Source organism: Muscardinus avellanarius (assembly GCF_963383645.1).
Source record: "Muscardinus avellanarius genome assembly, chromosome: 6".
Taxonomy (NCBI): Eukaryota; Metazoa; Chordata; class Mammalia; order Rodentia; family Gliridae; genus Muscardinus; species Muscardinus avellanarius.
The window spans coordinates 70,442,275-70,464,566 of NC_137791.1; the positions used below are offsets into that span (position 1 = coordinate 70,442,275).

Consider the following 22,292-nt stretch of genomic DNA (forward strand, 5'->3'; position numbering starts at 1 on the left):
ATTACAATCATGTGCCACCACACCCGGTGATTTAGAACTTTTGAAGGCAGCAAGTACAACCTTCTGGACTGCCTGGCAGCTCTCAATGGCTTGCTGACCTTCCTATTTAATACCTACCACCTCATTTTATAACCTTCTGTTCTCTGTTTTTCTTTATAGCACTCACCATTAGTTAACCTTATGCAGTTTTTTATTGATTGCTCCCTATAATATAAACTCCAAGTACATGGGATTAGAACATTGTCTGGCAGTAATATTAAATGAACTGGTAAATTCCTATCAAATCGGCTAGTCTTAGGGGTAGAAAGAGCTATGAGAACTCCTTACTTCAAGGACCTCCTGTCTAGTTGAAAAAGACAGTTGGTGAACTGGGAAGTATGGGATTAAATATGAGTGGTACAGATGGTGCTACAGGAAAATGAAAAATTATTGTGGATCTCCATTCAGGAGAAAATTATAAGAAGGAAATAGCATTCCAAAGGGCAGGTTGATTTTGCAGAGGAGGAAGAGATCTTGATGGGGAAAACAAGTCTTGCAAAGATCCAAGGGTGGAGTGGTGGAGCACTAAGGATGTGAGCCTGATCTGCAACACCAGGAGAGTGTAGAAAATAACAGAAGACAGAGATTGAAGAAGACAGATAACAAGGTGGGAGAGGTGGAGGCTAAATTCTAGCTAATACAGATATTGATGTTTGCCATTTCAAGGTACAGAAATACGTTCTAGGTATATTCACTCCACTCTGTGCATCCAAGATCCCCTCCTGGTGGTCTGCAGGCGAACAGGGTTGTTGAGGAAGAGTCAGCAGGTAAGATGTGCGAGGGCTATAGCTTGCTCAGGCATGTAGCAAAACTCCAGTTCTCATCATAGCTTTTACTTTTACACAGAACAATTAACATAAGTAGTGAAGCATAAACCAAGAATTATCAGCTCAAGCTGACGATATCTTTAAACTTTTGATTACATTTCTAACTAAACAGAGCACGAGAACTTTGCCTTTCATATACTTTGCAAGCAGGTATTTGCTTTTATCTGTCCTTGAGGAGATTCTGTCTTTACTCAGAGCTGTTTGCAGCTCTTTCTGTCCTGACTTGATCCGTTTGCAGATCACGCCAGGCCTCTAGGCAGAATATCCTCATCCTTCTGGGGTCATGCCGGGATGTGGCTACCCATCCCTACCGTCTACAATCCCCAGTTAGGATTTTTCCTGATATTTTAGTTTTATGTACACATATTTGGGATCAGAGCACTAAGAGTTTTAACAGTCGGCATCATTTAAACTGTAAAGACATGTTAAATATGTGTAGTCCCACCACCTAGGATGCTGTGTATGACTCCTTGCGTTTTTAAGGGAGATTCAGGTCGATAGGTATAAATTTCTAAGCCCTATTCTTATCCAAAGTGTGACTGTAATTCTCTTCTTGGATTCTGCATCACACAACTACAGGATAGGCTTAAGGATCTTAAGGATCTTAAGACAGATCATCAGCTGCCACTGTTTCCATTTCCACAATTAAACCTCTGGCTTCTGTCCTAGTAGCTGGATATTTTGCCTCTTACAGAAGGCTATAAAGGGGTATGGGCAGAGTTCTGGAGCCAGACTTTGGATTTGGATCTCTGCTCCACCCATTTGAAAGACCTTGGTTAAACTCCTTCACCTCTCTGGGCTTTCATTTCTTATCTGTAAAATGAAGGCATTAACAGGAATTTTATAAGGTTATCTTGAAAATTCTTTAACACATGTTTAGTGCTTTGAACACTTGCCTAGCATATAATAAGGGCCCAAGAAATATTTGTCATTATTACTGCAGAAGTGAGGATTAGAGAAAATTGTCTTCATAGTTGTGTATGTGAAGATACTAGCTTACATGCTTTGGCTCTAGATAAGATTGTAATCATAGAAAACTTAAAACTCATTCAGCAAGCCTTTTTTGAGCCCTGCCATATGCCAGGAACAATAATTGATAGTAGTTGAATTTCTGGTTTAAACCGGGTATGGTAGCACATGCCTGTAATCCCAGTACTTGGTAGGCTAAGACAGGAGGATCACAGGTTCAAGGACAGCCTCAGCAAGTAGTGAGGCTCTCATCAACCTAGCAAGACCTTGTTTGTTTGTTTGGCGGGTCTGGGGATGGAACCCAGGGGCATTCAACCTTCGAGCTACACTCCCTGCCTTAATTTTTATTCTTTAATTTGAAACAGGGTCTCACTAAATTGTGGAGGGCCTCCCTTAGTAGCTGAGGCTGTCCGCGAACCGCGATCCTCCGGTCTCAGCCTCCTGAATGCTGGGATTACAAGCGTGCACCACCACACCCGGCTTAAGACCCTGTTTTGAAATAAAAATAAAAAATAGTGCTGAGGGTGTACTCAGAAGTAAAATGTATCACAAAAAAGAAAAGAATTCCTGGTTTAATATTTCTTTATTTAAATCCTCCTGTAGGGTAATTTAATATTTATTGTTTTACTTTATTGAAGTTATATCTTGTTACTTTCATAAGCCAGTAGTAGGTTTGATTGTTTTTGAGAAGGCAGTACAACTTTCAAATGGATCAAGCTGCCTATATTATTTCAGGACATTTCAATAGGTGGCACTCTTTCCACTAAGTTTGCAGTATGATGTTAAAGGTAAAATCTGTGATTAGTCAGTCTTAGACTCAATTTTCATGGGCACTTTCAAAGGCCGATCCCCTTTCAGAACTTGATCATTTTATTTAATCTCCCAGAGAGTTTTTTTCTTTTCTACAATAAACATTTCTTTCTGTAACCTGTTTGTCTCTTTCCTCACCACCTCTGCATTTTTCTTCACAGAGGGAGCATAAGCAATGAAAGTATCATAGGGAAGACAGAACACTCTCCTGCTGGGGATCAGTAGGAACAAAACAAGTAGAACTTAAGTGTAGGTATAAAAAGTGATAGCATTGGACTTAGGACAGAGACCACCTGATTTGATTGCAAATCCAAATCAGACTGCTTGATTTGGAATTCTACCTGGACCATTTTTTACCTGTGTATCCTTGGACAAATACTCCCTCTGTGCTTCAGCTGCTATATTTATAAAATGGGTATAATGAAAATAGAGCCTATGTCATAGGTTTATTTTGAAAGGCAAAAGTGGTTTGTGAAAGCTGGTGATACATAGTAAGCACTGTGTATCTGTTGTTAGTGTTGTTTTCATAACCATCATCATTGATACTGTCACCTCATAACAACTGAAGTAGATGCTTTTTTCCATCATTTCATCAGATAAAACTGAGACATAAGCCTTCAGATACTTTAGTGTCTAGTGTCATCAGCTTAGGAGTGGCTGGCATGGAACTGTGAAGTCTTGTAATTTTCTTCCTCTCTCCAGGAGCCCTCCTCATTTGTAGGAGAGCTCTACAGATTCCTGTCAGTAAGTGAACACCATATATACAACACAGATGTTTTGCCAAGTACGTTTTGTTCCTTGACACAATATGCTATGGGTGGCTACACATCTTTCTAGAATTTTTTTTCTTTTTAATGGAAACTTCCGTTGGAATTGAGCAGGTAAACAATAGCTCTGAAGTAATATTCTTTCTTCTCTGGACTAAGGATAGTATCTGCTATTCCTCAGTCCCTTGGCAGCTCTACTGGTGGCTCTAGGGTAAAGGAAGTAATCAAGATTCCTTCTTACTTAACCTTTTGTTTATCTGGTCCTTCATCTGTAAGACATGGTTATTAATAGTACCTACTTAGTAGGGATGGCATTGAGGATTAGATAAGTTTATAGATAGAAAGCATTTGGCACACAGCCTGGCATGAGTCTGCCCAGGGCTACCTGAATTCAGGTAATGAACTGGGTGTTGCTCAAGGTTTTAGGCCCATTGGTACATGCAGCTACAACATATTCAGTACACAATTTCAAAAAGCTATCAGGTAATAATTCACTTTTCCTGAGACCATCACACTGTATTATTCTAACAACCTTAGGGGAACTTCTTAGTAACTGTTTTGAGAAGATAATTGTGCATATGTTATAGAATTAAGAAAGTATCAGAGTAGAGTGTAAAGTAAGCTTCCCACCCATCTCCTCCTATTCATGCAGCTCCCCTCTCAGCAGCATCTATTGTCAGTTACTAACCTGTCCTTGCTAGCATGGCATATGAACACAGTAACATTTAAATACAGGTGTTTGAAGCCGGGCTTGGTGGCGCACACATTTAATCCCAGCGCTAGGGAGGCTGAGACAGGAGGATCACATAGACTCAAAGCCAGCTTCAGCTACTTAGTGAGGCTCTCAGCAACTTAGTGAGACCCTGTTTCCAAATAAAATAGAAAATAGATCTGGGTGTATAGCCCGGAGGTAGAAAGCCTCTGGATGATTCCATATCTAGCACCACAAAGATATGTGTGTGTGTGTGTGTGTGTGTGTGTGTGTGTGTGTGTGTTTTATATAAAGATGTATGTTTTATAAATACTATAAATTTTTTAAGTGTTCACTCTAAGGGTAGAGTCATTTTGTAACATCAGAAGTATGTGGGAGTATCCATCCTCCCAGGATGTGTTGTCACACTTTGGGTTTTTCCAATCTCAAGTGAAAAATGTTAGCTCAATGTAGTTTTAATGTGTATTTTTCTGAGTTTAGTACCTCTTCATGTGTATCAAAGCTATCTGTATTTCTTTTTTTTTTCTTTTTTTTTTCTTCTTTTTTTGGTGGTACTAGGGGTGGAACCCAGAGGCTTTCTACCTCCAGGCTATACTTCCAGACCTATTTTATATTTTATTTGGAAACAGGGTCTCACTAAGTTGCTGAGAGCCTCACTAAGTAGCTGAGGCTGCCTTCGAACCCATATGATCCTCCTGTCTCAGCCTACCAAGCGTGGGGATTACAAGCATGTGCCACCACGCCCAGCTGTATTTCTTTTTCTTCAAACATTTTGTTCATTTTTTAGTTAGACTACTGATTTTTTTTTCTTTTCTAGGAGTTCTTTACATATTAGGAAGACTATCCTTTGTAATATGAGCTGCAAATTTTTTTTTCCAATTTTGTCCTGTGTTTTTTGACTATGCTTATAGTGTTATGAACTTCTTTGGGGCATAGTGTATAAGCAAATGAGAAGAGTTAACTGATTTGGTTTGTATCTTTCTTATCTTTTTATTTCTTATTTCTGCTTAGGAACCTGGCTACTGTATTTGCCATGTACCTGGAGCATTGGTTTGGCAGCTGAACCCGGTTATTTTCCAGATTGGTACATGTTATCCCTTTTTGGCACTGGAGCCATTCTGATGCGTGGAGCAGGCTGCACTATCAATGACATGTGGGACCGTGACTACGATAAAAAGGTAGCTTCATCCTGGAAAGAATCAGAGAGGTTCCTCTCAGTTCTGCAGAATAACATGGTGGCATCATTTGTAAATGTCTCAAAAAGCAACAAGATCACTTAGTGTCCTCATTGAAAGCCAGCTGGAAGGATCTGTATCAGTTGAACACCCGGTGTGGCAAAGTACAGTTTACTTCCTTTCTCAACACAAGAGTGGCCATGGGGCAAGGTGTGTACTTTATTTTTACAAAGTAAATATAAGAATTTGGGAGACTGAGTGTAAAGGAGTTAAAGTCTAGGAATAAGAGTAGAGAAATTTATCATGAAAATTATAGTGTCCAAAAAAATCTGTCATCTCTTCCATTGAGACATGTTTTGAAGCAATACTTTTCTTATATTAAATCAAATTTTAATTTAAATAAACCAAGGCATCCTATAAGCATTGGCTGAAGGGAAATAGGAGTTTCCTTCCTTTGCCTTTTGAGATTTCAGATGTGCACAGTCAACTACAATATTAAATGGAAAATTCCAGAAATAAACAGTTTATCAGTTTATATTGTGAACCATTCTGAGTAATATGATGAAGTCTCTTTTATCAAAGTATATTATTATAATTGTTTGACTTTATTTTTAATTATTGTAGTTAATCTCTTATGCCTGATTTATGAGTAAATTTTGCCTTAGACATGTATGTATGCAAAAAAGTACAGTATTATTTAGAATTTGGTATTATCTGTGGTTTTAGGCATCCAGCGTGTGTGTGTGTTGGGGGGGGTGTCTTGAAATGCATCCCCCGTGGAAAAGAGGTGAATACTGTAATTATTTCCTTTAAAAAAAAACACATATATTTTCTCCCTATGAAAATAATGCATGCTTATTCTGAAAAATTCAGACAATACAGAAATGCAAAGGATAAAGTGTGAGTCCTCCAAATCTCCTCAATCCCCCAGAGAAAACTGCAGTCAGCAATTTGCTGTATAATAGTCTATATTGTTTTCTGTCCATATTCTAATGCATATGTAGAATTAATTCCTTTTTTATTTTTATTTTTTGCAATATTGGAGAAGGAACCCAGGGGCATTCTACCTCCAAGCTGCAACCCCAGCCCTATATTTTATTCTTTTTTTTTTTTTTATTAGTGCACTGTATTTATACATCATAATGGGATGAAAAAAAAAAACAAAACAACTTTTGTATACATACATGCACACATCGCCCAATTAGCCCCTACCCGATCCCCACCCCATTCCCTCCCTACCCTCCTTCCCATGCTTGGCTTAGTGGTTGACATCTAGTATTATAGCAATTTATCCAAAATTAACACTGATAATCTCACATAACAGTTTCATTTGTCTGATACCAAGCTTTTGATGACTTAAAGATAACATTTCAATATTTCTTTTTGTTTTCTTTCTTACCAGAGAATATTTTTTTCTTTCTTTTTTTTTTTTTAGGTGAAACTATCATACATTTATTTATTTATTTTTCAGAAAAAAATCTATCCTAATATGGAATATGGACTCTAGATACCCAAAACGATCTCAAAAAAGAACAAAGCTAGAAGATGTATATTTACTGATTTCAAACCATATAAAGCTACAATAATTGAAACAGTGTAGTACTATTATAAAGGCAGATTATATATAAACCATTGGAGTTAAATAAAAGCCTAGAGCTAAATTCTTCCCTATATTGTCAAGTTATTTTTGACAAGGTTTCCATGAACATTTGGTAGAGGAAATAATAATCTTTTAACTAAATATTGTTGAAAAATAATAATTACATGAAAAAGAATAAAATTGGACCCTTACCTAACACCATATACAAGTATTAACTCAAAATAGATAAAAGACCTAAATATAAATCTTAAGACTATAAACTTTTAGGAGAAAATCTGGGTCATAAAACCTCACAACATTGAAATTGGCAGTGATTTCTTGGATATGATTTCAGTGGCACAGGCAACAGAAGGGTAAACAAACCCCCTAAAAAATAAAAAAATATTGTATATCCAAAACAATGTAAACAGAGTTAAAAGTTACTGATAGAATGGGATAAAATATTTCCAAATGCTATATCTGAAGGTATATTAATATTCCAACTAGAAATCCTAAAAATTAGCAACAATAAAAGCAAACAATATAATTTAGGGATATGTAAAAGACTAACATAAATAATGAATCTCCACAGATAACCAATCTTAGTTGTCTGTTGGATGGAAAATCTTGTTTCTCTGGTTCTGGTGTGTGTTACCTATTTCTTCTTTGTAGTTAATCTCTTTGAGTATTTTCTCTAGCGCTGGTTTTGAAGACATAAATTCCTTCAGTTTCTGTTTGTCATGGAAGCTTCTTATTTCTCCATCTAATTTGATAGAAAGTTTTGCTGGGTAGGAAATTTTTGGCTGGAAGTTGTTTTCTTTCAGAGTTTGGAATATGTTACTCCAAGCCCTTCTGGCTCTCATGACTTGGTTTGGGAAGTCTAGAGTGATTCTAATTGGTTTGCCTCTGAATGTCACTTGGCCCTTTGTTTTTGTTGCCTTTAAGATTCTCTGCTTGGCTTCCACATTGGTCATTTTGACAATTATGTGGCGTGGGGATCCTCTTCTCCGATCCTGTCTAAAGGGAGTTCTATAAGTTTCCTGGACCTGTGTATCAACCACTTGCTCTATGTTTGGAAAATTTTCTGCTATTATTTCCTTGAAGAGATTGTTGATCCCTTTGGTTTCACCTTCTTTTCCTTCCTCTATTCCAATTATTGTTAGGTTAGCTCTCTTAAAATGGGCCTGTATTTCTTCAATGTCAGATTTCTGCTGTCGGATATTTTTTTCTAATTTAGAAACTATGTGTTCATTTTTGGAGTGATCATCTTCTAAGAGCGAGATTCTGTTCTCCATGTGGTTCTAATCGGTTGTTTGTGCTTTGAATTGAGGCCTTTACTTCATTAATTGCATCCTTTATCTCTTTTTGGCTCTCTCTGAGTTCTTTTCGAAGCACCTCTATTATTTCTACAGTTATTTTCCTGATTTGATCTTCTAGAAATCTCTGAATTTCTGTTTTATCGGGTTCTGATGTTGTGGGGTTGTGGGCATTCATTGCTCCATTGTTATTCCTCTTTCCCTTGATGTTGGAAGTTTGTGCCTTCTCTGGGTTCTTCCCTTGGGTCACTAAGACTTCACTTAAGGTGCTCTGGATCTCGAGTCTGTGGTATCTCAGTTCCCACTACTCCTTTACTAGGTTGTATGGCAGAGCCTCAGACCCAGGGAGTCAATCGAGGCTGCTTTAGACCATGGGGGTGCCAGGTTGGGTGTTCTCCTATGGTGTGATATCTCTGCCACCGCCACTCCCCCACTGGGTCACGTCCCTGGGAATGCTGTACTGGGATTTCTTCTCTAGGGGCCGCAATTTGACTCACTGTTGTTGAGTGCGCTGATGGAGCTGTAGTGGACTCGGTGAATTCGCTGCTGCTGCCGCCATTGGCAATATGGCGCCGCTGCCACGCCCTTGGCCGTGAGTCTGGCGTATTTCTTCTCTGGTTTTGAGCTCCGTTCTGAGTCCCTGCAAGGTGCCCTGAGCCCAGCCACTGGGAGCTTTAGATGCTCCCTGCGCCGAAAAATCTGCCGAATCCCGTCCAGCTGTTCCGCAGCGGCTCACCTCGGCTCGCTGTCCGATACTCCTCTCTGGAGCCTGGTGGGCTTTTGACTGTGTTGGTCTGGTGCCGTCTGGTGAACTCGCCGCTGCCGCTGGGAGTAAGGCGCTGCTGCTGCGTCCTCGGGCGTGAGGCCGGCGTATCTCCTTTCTGGCTCTGAGCTCTGTTCTGAGTCCCCCTTCTCTTTGGGGCCTGGTGCTGCAAGGAAAGATGTCGCCTGCCACTCCACGCCGTGGCTCCAGCTGCAGCACTGTGATCTGATTTCTTTCTGTGTCTTGTTTTTCCAGCCCTCTTTTTCTCTGTCCCTTGTAATTACATTTTTTGTTTCTCTGCTGATGGTGTTTTCTGACTATGAAAGGCGCTAATTTTGTAGTAATAGAGATTGGTTGTTAGCGGGGCTCGTAAGCCCCATTTTTCTCCGTCGCCATCTTCCCAGAAGTCTATTTTATTCTTTATTTTGAAACTGGGTCTCACTGAGTGGCAAAGGGCCTCACTAAGTAGCTGAGGCTGGCCACCAACCGCGATCCTCTGGTCTTGGCCTTCCGAATCCTGTGATTAAAGCATGCGCTACCATGTCTGGCTGAATTATTTCTATATATTTTCAGTAGACCATTATTTTCTCAAGGAAAGGGGCCATTTACCTTTTATCTTTGCAGCTGTGCCATAATAAGCATAGTCATTGCTCAAGTATATAATTAAATGTACCCTGAATTTAAAAGAAACACATAGTGAGGGTTAGGAGTTTAGCTCAGTTGTAGAGCACTTGACCAGCATGCCTGAGGCCCTGGCTTCCATTCCCAAAAAAGAAAAAAGAAACCCATAATGAATTATGTAAAGTAAATAATCTTCTATGAAATTATATAATATAGTGCATTATCACCCCAGTTTGCCTTTCATGTAGTCTGTTTTTCTTAAGCAAGGTATACTTACAATTTTTAGTTAATAGAGCAATGTTACATTAATATTTTTTATTCAAAAACATTTGATCCGGACATGGTGGCACATGCATGCTTGTAATCCCAGCATTCGGGAGACTGAGACCAGAGGATCACGGTTCGTGGACGGCTTCAGCTACTTAGTGAGGCCCTCTGCAACTCAGTGAGACCCGGTTTCAAAATAAAGAATAAAAAATAGGGCAGGGGGTGTAGCCCAGAAGTCAAATGCCCAAGTTCCACCCCCAGACCCACAAAAAAAATAAATAAATAAAATAAAAACATTTGAGTATTTGCTGTGTGTGTGACTCACTGACAGGTTCTAGGATGGCATGAAGGAAAACATTCCTGACCACAGGGTTTAGGAATTATATTGGCACTCTTTTTGGTTTTGGTTTTGGTTTTTTCCTACTAAGGATTGAACCCAGAGACATTCTACCTCTAAGCTACACCCTAGCCCTTTTTTTTTTTTTTTAATTTTGAAACAGTCTCAATAAGTTGCCAAGGCTGTCCATGAAGCTGCAATCCTCCTGTCTCAGTCTTCCAAGTTCTAGAAATAGGTGTGTGCACTGCATCCAACCATAGTACTAGTTTTAAGAGAATGGTGTCTACCAAAGAACTAAAGACAACCTACTTCACCCTAAGGGAGAGGGTCAGAACTTTCACATTGGGGAGAGGAGTAAGCCTTGAAATCTGTCAGAATAAGATAGCCAAAAAAAGAACAGACTGGAGGTTGAAGGCATGACTGTGAGGTAAAGACTATTATATTTGATATAACTGCAACTGTGTGATTTGTGTGTAGCTGGAAGGTGGGATATAGTGGGGGGCAGCAGGAGCTGTGTGGAAAGTTTCTTTACGCTCTTAACACTAACATAGTTGAGATGTCAATTTTTATACTTTTTTCCTTTTTATTTACTGATTATACATAAGACTGGGATTCATTTTTATACATTTATACATGCATATACATAATATGGTCATTTTCTTTCCCCAGTACCTTCCCTTCCCCTTCTTTTTTACTCCCCCAGGCCCCTTCCTTTACTTTATTAGTTTCCCATCTGTTTTCATGAGATCCTCTCTTCCTTTCCTTTCTTCTCTCTAGCTTCTACATAAAAGAAAAAAATATGACTTGACTTTATGAGTCCAGCTTATTTCACTTAACATAATGGTTTCCAGTTCTATCCATTTTCTGCAAATGACATAATTTTGTTCTTCTTTATGGCTGAATAAAACTCCATTGTGTGTGTATACCACGTTTTCTTTATGCATTCATATTGGTCACCTGAGCTAGTTCCATAATTTGTCTGTAGTGAATTGTACTTCTATAAACATGGGTATGCATGTCTAACTATAGCATGCTGACTTTAATTCTTTTGGGTAGATATAGCTGGGTGGTTCCATTCTTAGTCTTTTGAGGAACCTTCATACTGATTTCCATAGTAGTACTAGTTTCTAGTCCCACCAACAGTGTATAAATGTTCCTTTTCCCCCATGTCCTCACTATTATTTGTATTTCTTTTAAGAAATATCTGTTTAGTTAATTTGCCTATTTATCGATTGGTTATTTGGGGTTTTGGTGGTACTTTTTTTGGGTTCATCAGTGGACACAGACAAAAAAAAATTTTTTAAGCCCCAACATAAGCCTACTTGGCAGGTGTCAGTGGAGGCCAGGGGACAAGCTAGAGCTTTTAGCCCTACATTATAATAATTAGAGAGCATCCTCATCCTCTTCCCTTGCCAGAGCTATGTCAAAAAGGCCATCTAAAACATTGTTTAAATGAGATCCGAAGTCTTAATGACATAATACTCAAAATGTGCAAGTTTTACTTAAAAATCACTTGTCATACCAAGAACTAAAAATATCTCAACTAGAGTAAAAAACGGCAATCAGTAGATGAACAATCGAGGAAGCAGATATATATTAGAATTATCTAAGAAAGACTTAAAGCAGTGAGCAGTAACAAACTGCTTAAAACGATTGAAAAAGTATCAAGTCTCAGCAAAGAAATAGAAAATATTAAAGAGAAACAATTTTTTGCACTGAAAAGTAACATTTTTGCAATAACAACTGGCTGGGTTCCATAGAATGGAGGGAGAGAGGATGAATCAATTAACTAGAGAATGAACAACAGAAAACAGATGAAAAATGAACAGTCTCACAATCTGTGGGACTGCAACAAATGATTTGAAATTTTTTCCATTAGAATCTTGAGTGGACTGGAAAAGTAGGGTGGGGCTAGAAAATACTTGAAGAAATAACAGTTAAAACTGTCTCAAATTTGACAAAAGACAAATTTACATCTTCAAGAAGAAGAAGAATCTCCAAATATGATAAAGAAATTCACACCAAGATATCTAATAATCAAACTTCTAAAAACTTAAAAAAATTTAATCTTGAGAGTAATGGGGGAAAATACCAAAAAAAATCCTTAAGAGGAAAAATTGCTAAACAAATGTTAATCTGTGAAAGACCCTGTTAAGATTAGAAGAGAAACTGTACACTATAAGAAAATATTTACAAACCAAATATCCAAAAAGACAGGTATTCAGAGTATTTAAAGAACTCTCAAAGCCGGGTGTGGTGGAGCACTCTTGTAATCCCCATGCTTGGGAGGCTGAGACAAGAGGATCCTCAGGTTTGAGGTCAGCCTCAGCTACTTAGTGCGGCTCTCAGCAACTTAGTGAGACCCTGTTTCCAAATAAAATATAAAATAAGTCTGGGAGTATAGCCCCAAGGTAGAAATACTCTGGGTTCCACCCCTAGTACCTCCAAAACAAACAAACAAACAAAAAACTCTCAAGACTGAAGAGTAAATTAAAATTTGATTAGAAATGGATAAAGTCGGAAGATGGCGACCGAGAAAAGCGGGGCTTAAGAGCCCCGCTAACAACCAATCTCCATTACCACAAAATCAGCGCCTTTCATAGCCAGAAAGCACCATCACCAGAAACAAAAAAATCACCAGGCTCCAGAGAGAAAGCGGACTGAGAACCGAGCTCAGAGCCACAGAGGAGATAACCGGACTCACGCCCGAGGACGTGGCAGCAGCGCCATACTGCCGGCGGCAGCGGCAAATTCACCGGACGGCTACAGCAAGCTGAAGTGAGCCGCTGCGGAAGAGCCAGGCGGGATTTCTTGCTGCAGGTAAAATCTAAAGCTCCCAGTGGCTGAGCTCAGCACACGCCGCAGGGATTCAGAGTGGAAATCAAAACCAAGAAGAAATACGCCAGCCTCACGGCCAAGGGCGTGGCAGTGGCGCCATATTGCCACCGGCGGCAGCAGCAGAGAATTCACCGAATCCAGTACAGCTACATCTGCGTACTCAAGAACAGTGAGTCAAATTGCGGGCCACAGAGGAGAAATCCCGGTACTGTACTCCCTGGGACTTGACCCAGTGGGGGAGTGGCAGTGGCAGAGATATCACACAATAGGAGAACGCCCAACCCGGCACCCCCCACAGTCTAAAGCAGCCTCTATCGACTCTCTGGGTCGGAGGCTCTGTGATACAACCCAGTAAAGGAGTAGTGGGGTCTGAGATACTACTGATTCGAGATCCAGAACACCTTAAGTGAAGTCATAGTGACCCAAGGGAAGAACCCAGAGAAGGCACAAACTTCCGAAATCATGGGAAAGAGGAATAATACTGGAGCGATGAATGCCCACAACCCCACAACATCAGAACCCAATAAAACAGAAAATCAGAGATTTCTAGAAGATCAAATCAGGAAAATAACTGTAGAAATAATAGAGGTGCTTCGAAAAGAACTCAGAGAGAGCCAAAAAGAGATAAAGGATGCAATTAATGAAGTAAAGGCCTCAATTCAAAGCACAAACAACCGATTAGACCACATGGAGAACAGAATCTCGCTCTTAGAAGATGATCACTCCAAAAATGAACGCATAGTTTCTAATCTAGGAAAAAATATCCGACAGCAGGAATCTGATATTGAAGAAATATGGGCCCATTTTAAGAGAGCTAACCTAAGAATAATTGGAATAGAGGAGGGAAAAGAAAGTGAAACCAAAGGGATCAACAATCTCTTCAAGGAAGTAATAGCAGAAAATTTTCCAAACATAGAGCAAGTGGTTGATACACAGGTCCAGGAAACTTATAGAACTCCCTTTAGACAGGATCGGAGAAGAGGGTCCCCATGCCACATAATTGTCAAAATGACCAATGTGGAAGCCAAGCAGAGAATCTTAAAGGCAACAAAAACAAAGGGCCAAGTGACATTCAGAGGCAAGCCAATTAGAATCACTCCAGACTTCCCAAACCAAGTCATGAGAGCCAGAAGGGCTTGGAGTAACATATTCCAAACTCTGAAAGAAAACAACTTCCAGCCAAAAATTTCCTACCCAGCAAAACTTTCTATCAAATTAGAAGGAAAAATAAGAAGCTTCCATGACAAACAGAAACTGAAGGAATTTATGTCTTCAAAACCAGCGCTAGAGAAAATACTCAAAGAGATTAACTACAAAGAAGAAATAGGTAACACACACCAGAACCAGAGAAACAAGAGTTTCCATCCAACAGTCAACTAAGATTGGTTATCTGTGGAGATTCATTATTTATGTTAGTCTTTTACCTATCTCTAAATGGTATTGTTTGCCTTTATTGTTGTTAATTTTTAGGATTTCTAGTTGGAATATTAATATACCTTCAGATATAGCATTTGGAAATATTTTATCCCATTCTATTAGTAACTGTTAACTCTGTTTACATTGTCTTTGGATATACAATATTTTTTTTTTATTTTTTAGGGAGTTTGTATACTCTTCTGTTGCCTGTGCCATTGAAATCATATCCAAGAAATCACTGCCAATTTCAGTGTTGTGAGGTTTTATGACCCAGATTTTCTTCTAAAAGTTTATAGTCTTAAGATTTATATTTAGGTCTTTTATCTATTTTGAGTTAATATTTGTATATGGGATTAGGTAAGGGTCCAATTTTATTCTTTTCCGTGTAATTATTATGTTTCAGCAATATTTAGTTAAAATATTATTATTTCTACCACCAAATGTCCGTGGAAACCTTGTCAAAAATAACTTGACAATATAGGGAAGAATTTAGCTCTAGGCTTTTATTTAACTCCAATGGTTTATATATATGCCTTTAGAATAGTAGTACACTGTTTCAATTATTGTAGCTTTATATGGTTTTAAATCAGAAAATATATATCTTCTAGCTTTGTTCTTTTTTAAGATCATTTTGGGTATCTAGAGTCCATATTCCATATTAGGATAGAGTTTTTTTCTGAAAAATAAATATATAAATATATGATAGTTTCACCTAAAAAAATAGAAAAAAAATATTCTCTGGTAAGAAAGAAAGTAAAAAGAAATATTGAAATGTTATCTTTAAGTCATCAAAAGCTTGGTATCAGACAAATGTAACTGTTATGTGAGATTATCATTTTTAATTTTGGATAAATTGCTATAATACTAGATGTCAACCACTAAGCCAAGCATGGGAGGGAGGGATGGGGAGAGAATGGGGTGGGGATCGGGTGGGGGCTGACTGGGCGATGTGTGCATGTATGTCTACAAAAGTTTGTATCCCACTATGATGTATGAATGTATGAATACAGTGCACCAATAAAAAAAAAATATATCCTAGTGGGGAAAAAAAAAAGAAATGGATAAAGTCATACTACCTAAGAGGATATACAGATTGAAGACCTGCAAAAATATTTTTTTTAATTAAAAAAAAAAAGCTCGGTCTAATTATATTGCTTATTTTAACCTTTTTTTTTTTTTTTTTTTCATTGTGGTACTAGGGATTGAATCCAGGGGAAGTCTACCTATGAGTTACATAAAATCCCACACACCCAATCTTTTTATTTATTTATTTATTTATTTACTTACTTACTTACTTATTTACTTATTTTTTTTTGAAGGTCTGGGGATGGAACTCAGGGGCATTCTACCTCCGAGCTACACTCCCTGCCCTATTTTTTATTCTTTAATTTGAAACAGGGTCTCACTGAGTTGCGAAGGGCCTCACTAAGTAGCTGAGGCTGTCTGTGAACCGCGATCCTCCAGTCTCAGCCTCCTGAATGCTGGGATTACAAGCATGTGCTATCACGCCTAGCTTATTCTTTATTTTAAAACAGGGTCTCAGTGAGTTACAGAGGGCCTCACTAAGTATTATCTTAACAAAAAGGCAATATAACCATCATTAAGGACATATTTATGGCCCAGGTTTTTGATTAATGCGTTGCATGTTAGTTAAATTGTTAGTACATTAAATGATAAGTGAATTACTATTAGGGTACAGAGGTTAAGTATGTTTGCTGATGTTGTATTATTATTTGCCAGCATTGTGATTTTTATGAGAAACAATAGGTTTAAAACGTTGAAATAATCTTAACACAGGTATTAATGATTTGCTTTTATAAGCAAAAAGTATTCTGATTTTTTAGAGTATGTTTTGATCATCATATTCTGTCATTTTTATTGTGTGTGTGCGCGCGCATGTGTGCATGTGGTGCATGTGTGCGTGTGTGCACTGGAAATTGAACTGAGATACAACTCAGATACATTCTTACTTCAGAGCTATGCCCTCAATCCAATTTTTAATTTTTTTTAAATTGGAAACTGTCTCACTAAGTTGCTGAGACTGGCCCAGAACCTGTGATGAACCTGTGATCTTCCTGTCTCAGCCTCCTAAGTACTTCGCTTACAAGTGTGTGCTACCATGCCTGGATTGATTTTCTTTTGTGTGTGGGGGGGGGTCATGGGATTTAACCCAGGGGCATTCTACCTCCTTTATGTTCATTCATTCTTTCTTTCTTCCTTTAAAAACAGGTTCTCACTAAGTTGCTGAGGCTGCGATCCTCCTGTCTTAGCCTTCTAAATCCTGGGATTACAGGCATGTACCACCACACTGACTCGTATTTAATGAGACTCTGTTTCAAAATAAAGAATAAAAAATAGGGCTGGGGTGTAGCTTGGAAGTAGAATGCCCCTAGGTTCAATCCCTGGTACTGCAAAAAAAAAAAAAGAAAAAGAAAAAAAGAAAGAAAAAAAAGTAGTGATGAGGATTCAGTGAAAGGATGTAATTATAACTCTTAGTATAGTGGCACAGTGTAAATACTCATAGCTTGTTATAATAAGTAAATACTCATAGCTTGTTATAATAAGGATAATATCTTGAAGTAAATATCAGCAAATATTATTTCTAAATTGAAACTCTTAAGAACTAAATAATGATAAAGATCAAATAGGGATAAAGATCCAATCCAATACTCTAACCAGGAAGAGTTATTACAGTTTTTGACATGCTGCCTTACCACATGGCAAAGTATGACAAACCTGATTGGTAAACTTTTTTTTGTGAATAGAAAAAATATTTTAGAGCCAGGCGTGGTAGTACTTAGGAGATTGGGAGGCTGACATAGGAGGATCATAGGTTGAGACCAGCCTCAGCAATGTAGCAAGGCCCTGTTTCAAAATAAAAAAAAGGGCTGAGGATGTTGCTGTAGCTCAGAGGTAGAATGCTTCTGGGTTCAATCCTCAGTGTGCGCGCGTGCACACACACACACACACAAACACACACGTGCACTCTGTGGGCCAAATCGTCTTTGTTGCAGTTAATCAACTCTGTTGCAGCATGAAAGGAGCTGTAGACAATCCATAAAATGAGGCATGGCTGTGTTTCTCAACAAAACCTTACTTATGGACACTAATTTTCATGTTACAATATATTATTTTTAAAGAATTTATTTTCAGCTATTTAAAAATATAAAAATCAGGTGTGGTGGTACACATCTGTAATCCCAGTACTTGGGAGTCTGAGACGGGAGAATTGCAGGTTCAAGGCCAGCCTAAGCAACTTGGCGAGGCCCTCAGCAGTTTAGTAAGACACTGTTTAAAAAGTAAGGAGAAACAGTTCTTATCTTATTGGCTACATAGAAAAAGGCAATAAGCTATATTTGTCCAACAAGCCATAGTTTGCTAACCTTTGATGTTAATGATACAAAAAATGATAAATTAATTATAAATAATATTTAGTATATATATACTTTTTGTGTGTTGGTCTGGAAGCCAGGGGCATTCGACCTCCAAACTACACCCCCTGCCCTATTTTTTTTCCGTATTTTGAAACAGGGTCTAACTAAGTTGCAGAGGGCCTCACTAAGTAGCTGAGGCTGTTCACAAACCACCATCCTCTGGTCTCAGTCTCCTGAGTGCTGGGATTAAAGCGTGTGCCACCACACCTGGCTTTTATTATATATTTATATTCCTAAGACAGTGCACTTACCCTAAAAGGTAGATGCTATTATTACTTCTCCCCCTCTATTTTTCCTTTAACAGGAAATTAACCTAAGGGTAAGAGAGGTTAAGTATTTTGCCAAAATTCATCCAGCCAGTGATGGAATTGTATTTTTTAATTTATTATTATAATAATTATTATTTTATTTAGATTTGGATTCAAATGCTAGGTTTTCAGATCCTGGATCCTAAGTTCCTCTAGCAATATTGAAAATTTTGGTTATATTCTTTATAGTTGAGTTTAATTTAATCATACTTCATGAGGAGAAAGAACAGTTAGAGTATATATGTCTATTTGATAGCTCTATATGTTCACACTTTTACCATGGGTATGCCTTTAGCATTTAGGTAGAATCAATATAATATCACAGACGTGTGTGTGTGTGTGTGTGTGTGTGTGTGTGTGTGTGTGTGTGTGTTACTGGGGATGGAACCCAGAGGCATTCTACCTCCAAGCCCCACCCCCAGCCCAATTTTTATTCTTTGTTTTGAAACAGGGTCTCACTGAGTTGCAGAGGGCCTCACTAAGTAGCTGAAGCTGGCCGTGAACCCAGATCCTCCTGTGTCATCCTCCCCAATGCCGGGATTACAAGCGTGCGCCACCATCCCCAGCATCACAGACCTATTTTTAGGTAGTCTGATAAAAGCACTCACACCTACATACCCAGATAATCTGTCATCTTTCTCCTCTTGATTTTTGATTATAATGCTTCTTATACTAAAAAACCTTTTTTGCACTATTACCCTCTCCAACAGCTATTGCAATTTTTTCCCTTAGAATTCTTATTATTTTATCTCTTTCCTCTTTGGAAATTAAACCTTCATTTTTTCTATGTTGAATAGCCAAGTAGCTAGCTAAGGAAGTTGCTTTGTTTTGTTTGTATGGGGGTGGGAAATAGAGGAATGAGTGGTGGGAATATGACTCTTGAAAGCTGTTTTAAGTATGTAGTTTTAGTTCTTGGCAGTACTTCAGATGTTGATTTTATTCTACTTATATTTGTACATTAATGCCTATCATGGGCCAGTCTCTCAAATGTTTAAATAAACCATTGAGTAATTATGTGAGACTAAGGTACCTATTTTTATGTGTTAAGGTTACAAGAACAGCAAATCGCCCCATAGCCGCTGGAGACATTTCTATTTTTCAATCTTTTGTTTTTCTCGGGGGACAACTGACCTTGGCACTGGGTGTTCTTCTGTGTCTGAATTACTACAGGTATGTTATCATAATCATGTATGAAAACTCTTCTTTGAAATGGAGAAAGCTGGAATAAAATAGAAATAACTTTATCACAGAGATGCTTATTGGCTACCTTTCAAGCATGTATACGTTAGAAAGCATAAATAATTCACCATATATTGTAAAGTCTGCTTCAAAAAATGCATTCAGTCATCCAGGCCTGGTGGTGCATGCTTGTAATCCCAGCATTTGGGAGGCTGAGACAGGAGGATCACGGTTCGCAGACAGCCTCAGCTGTACTTAGTGAGGCCCTTTGAAACTCAGTGAGACCCTGTTTCCAAATAAAGAATAAAAAATAGGGCTGGGGGTGTAGCTTGGAGGTAGAATGCCCCTGGGTTCCATCCCCCAATATTAGAAAAAAAAATGCTTTCAGTCAAAAGAGTTAAGAGATCAGCATTTAATTTATTCTAAATTACCTTTAGTATTTGTATAGTATGTTTCCAAAGTAACACAAGGTACTTTCATAGGTTTTCTAAGTGTGTGTGTGTGTGTGTGTGTGTGTGTGTGTGTGTGTGTGTGTGTGTGTTTAGTTGTATTTATGCTGACAGTTATCTCTGAAGTACATGGAAACCAAAGTGATTATACCCATTTTGCAAAAAAAAAAAAAAAAAGGAATTATATCTCTCCCAGGACCATGTAACTAATTAATGACACAAGAAAGAAGTGGGAAGACTCATTCCCCTATCTATTAAGCACAATTAAACTTTTGTGCAGTGGTGATTATTGACAAAGTGTTTCAGTGAGGGGATAAGAGGAGAGGGTGTTAGCAAATATGTGTTACTTTATGGAAAATAGGCTTAATTACATGCCATGCCTGATGGCATCAGTAACAGGAACACACCTTTGGAGGGATATTCCTGAAGGGTGATGGTAGGTAAACTTTGGGAACTTAACATCTGTAGTTCCATAATTGCTTTCCTTCTCTTGAGGAGTAACAGCTTTCTCATCTGCAAAAAAGAATGAGAATAGCTGGGCGTGGTGGCACAAGCTTGTAATCTCCTCATGCTTGTTGGGAGGCTGAGACAGGAGGTTCGCACAGGTTCGAAGCCAGCCTCAGCTACTTAGTGAGGCTCTCAGCAACTTAGACCCTGTTTCCAAATAAAATATAAAATAGGTCTGGGAGTATAGCCTGGAGGTAGAAAGCCCCTGGGTTCCACCCCCAGTACCACCAAAAAAAAAAAAAAAGAGAATAGAAACTCCTGACTACTAGGGTCATTATAAAGATTATAATGACTTAATATTAGTGTCTAATACAAAAAAGTACTATAAGTATTAGATATTATTTTGTTCAGTTTTGTAACACTTGAAATACCTTTCTAATCCTTTGTAACAGGAAAAGACAAAATCTAGGATTAAAATTTTACATAACCAAAATATGATTAATGATAAGAATCTCTTTCAATTAGTATTAATGTCTTAAAATATTTAGTGATTTCTAAGTAATGGTGACATTAATACTGTTCTTTCTACTTTCAGTATAGCTCTGGGAGCAGCATCCTTACTTCTGGTTGTCACCTACCCACTAATGAAAAGAATTACCTACTGGCCTCAGTTAGCCTTGGGTGAGCTTGAATTAGCTAAGTATTTCCTTTAATACTCTTAAACTGTATGTTCCTCCCTCTCTCTCTCTCTCTCTCTCTCTCTCTCTCTCTCTCTCTCTCTCTCTCTCACACACACACACACACACACACACACACACACACACACGTACACACACAGATTTGAAATATCAATGGATTGTTTTAATTTAGGCAAAAATATGGTTTATCTAGGTGTCCTAAAAAATTTGGAGAGTAGGGTAGGAAGCACTCTATGGTAGGAGAATAGGAGTGAACAAAAGCATGTATGAAGCTGGGCTTGGTGGTCACACCTGTAATACTAGTACTTGGGAAGTTGAGATAGGAGGATTGCAGGTGGACAGCCCCAGCAGTGTAGTGAGACTTGAGCAAACTAGCAAGACCATTTCAAAAACAAAAAATAAAATAGGGCTGGGGGGTGTAGCTCAGTGTTAGAAGAATGCTCCCGGGTTTAATCCCCAGCACCAAAAAAAAAAAAAAAAAAAGTATGTACAATAGCTTAGATACTTCTATGAAGCCTTCCTTACAACTTCCCAGGAGGGCATTAGTCACCTCTGGGCTTCCATAGCACTCTAATATATCAATTATTAAATGTCTTCCCATTGACAAATTGTAAATGACTAAAATATAAAGCCTTCTGAAAATACAGCCTAGCACAGTGCTGGTGTTTAGTACATTACTTACTGGTGAAAAGAGAGATAAGTAGATAGGTAAATAGATAGAATCCATTGCAAAAATACCTACTCCCAGATTTTTTAATTTTACTCTGAGGCTTCCTAAAGTGGTTCTAGTTCTTTGAACCACTTTTCCAGGAAATAAAAGGACCCAAAAGACACTCCAGGAAATTGATGAAAGTCTGACTTGGAAAGTTGTGATGGGATGTTTTTCTTTTTCTAAGATCCTCTCATTGAATCCTCTCTTTTCATTTAAAAAAAAAAAAAAAAAAAGGAGAAATTATATTCTCAACTGACCTGGGAGATTTTGATAAAAGAAGCATAAGCATTTTCTATCTACAAGATGATATTCAAAAGCTGGTACATTTACTTCAAGCATTTGTTGAACCTCTGCTTTTACTTTGTCAGGAATTGTACCAGGTATGTGGAGGATAAAAATGACAACACACAGCTGGGCGTGGTGACGCACGCTTGTAATCCCACGCTTGGGAGGCTGAGACAGGAGGATCTTACAGGTTCGAAGCCAGCCTCAGCTACTTAGTGAGGCTCTCAGCAACTTAGTGAGACCCTGTTTCCAAATAAAGTATAAAAATAGACCTGGGAGTATAGCCCAGAGGTAGAAAAGCCCCTGGGTTCCACCCCAGTACTACACACACACACAAATAAGAC

At 38.3% G+C, this 22,292-nt stretch overlaps 1 protein-coding gene across 1 annotated transcript in view; it reads left to right on the top strand.

The window, feature by feature from the left end:
- The window catches only part of COQ2 (coenzyme Q2, polyprenyltransferase), a gene marked incomplete at both ends in the record, with an annotated part of 30,226 nt that overhangs the window by 922 nt on the left and 7,012 nt on the right, over window positions 1-22,292 (top strand). Inside the window, 3 exons of the mRNA XM_080697552.1 lie at window positions 5,136-5,302; window positions 19,227-19,348; window positions 20,849-20,934. Coding sequence (XP_080553678.1) covers window positions 5,136-5,302; window positions 19,227-19,348; window positions 20,849-20,934 — 375 coding nt within the window. The remainder of the gene's footprint in view (window positions 1-5,135; window positions 5,303-19,226; window positions 19,349-20,848; window positions 20,935-22,292) is intronic.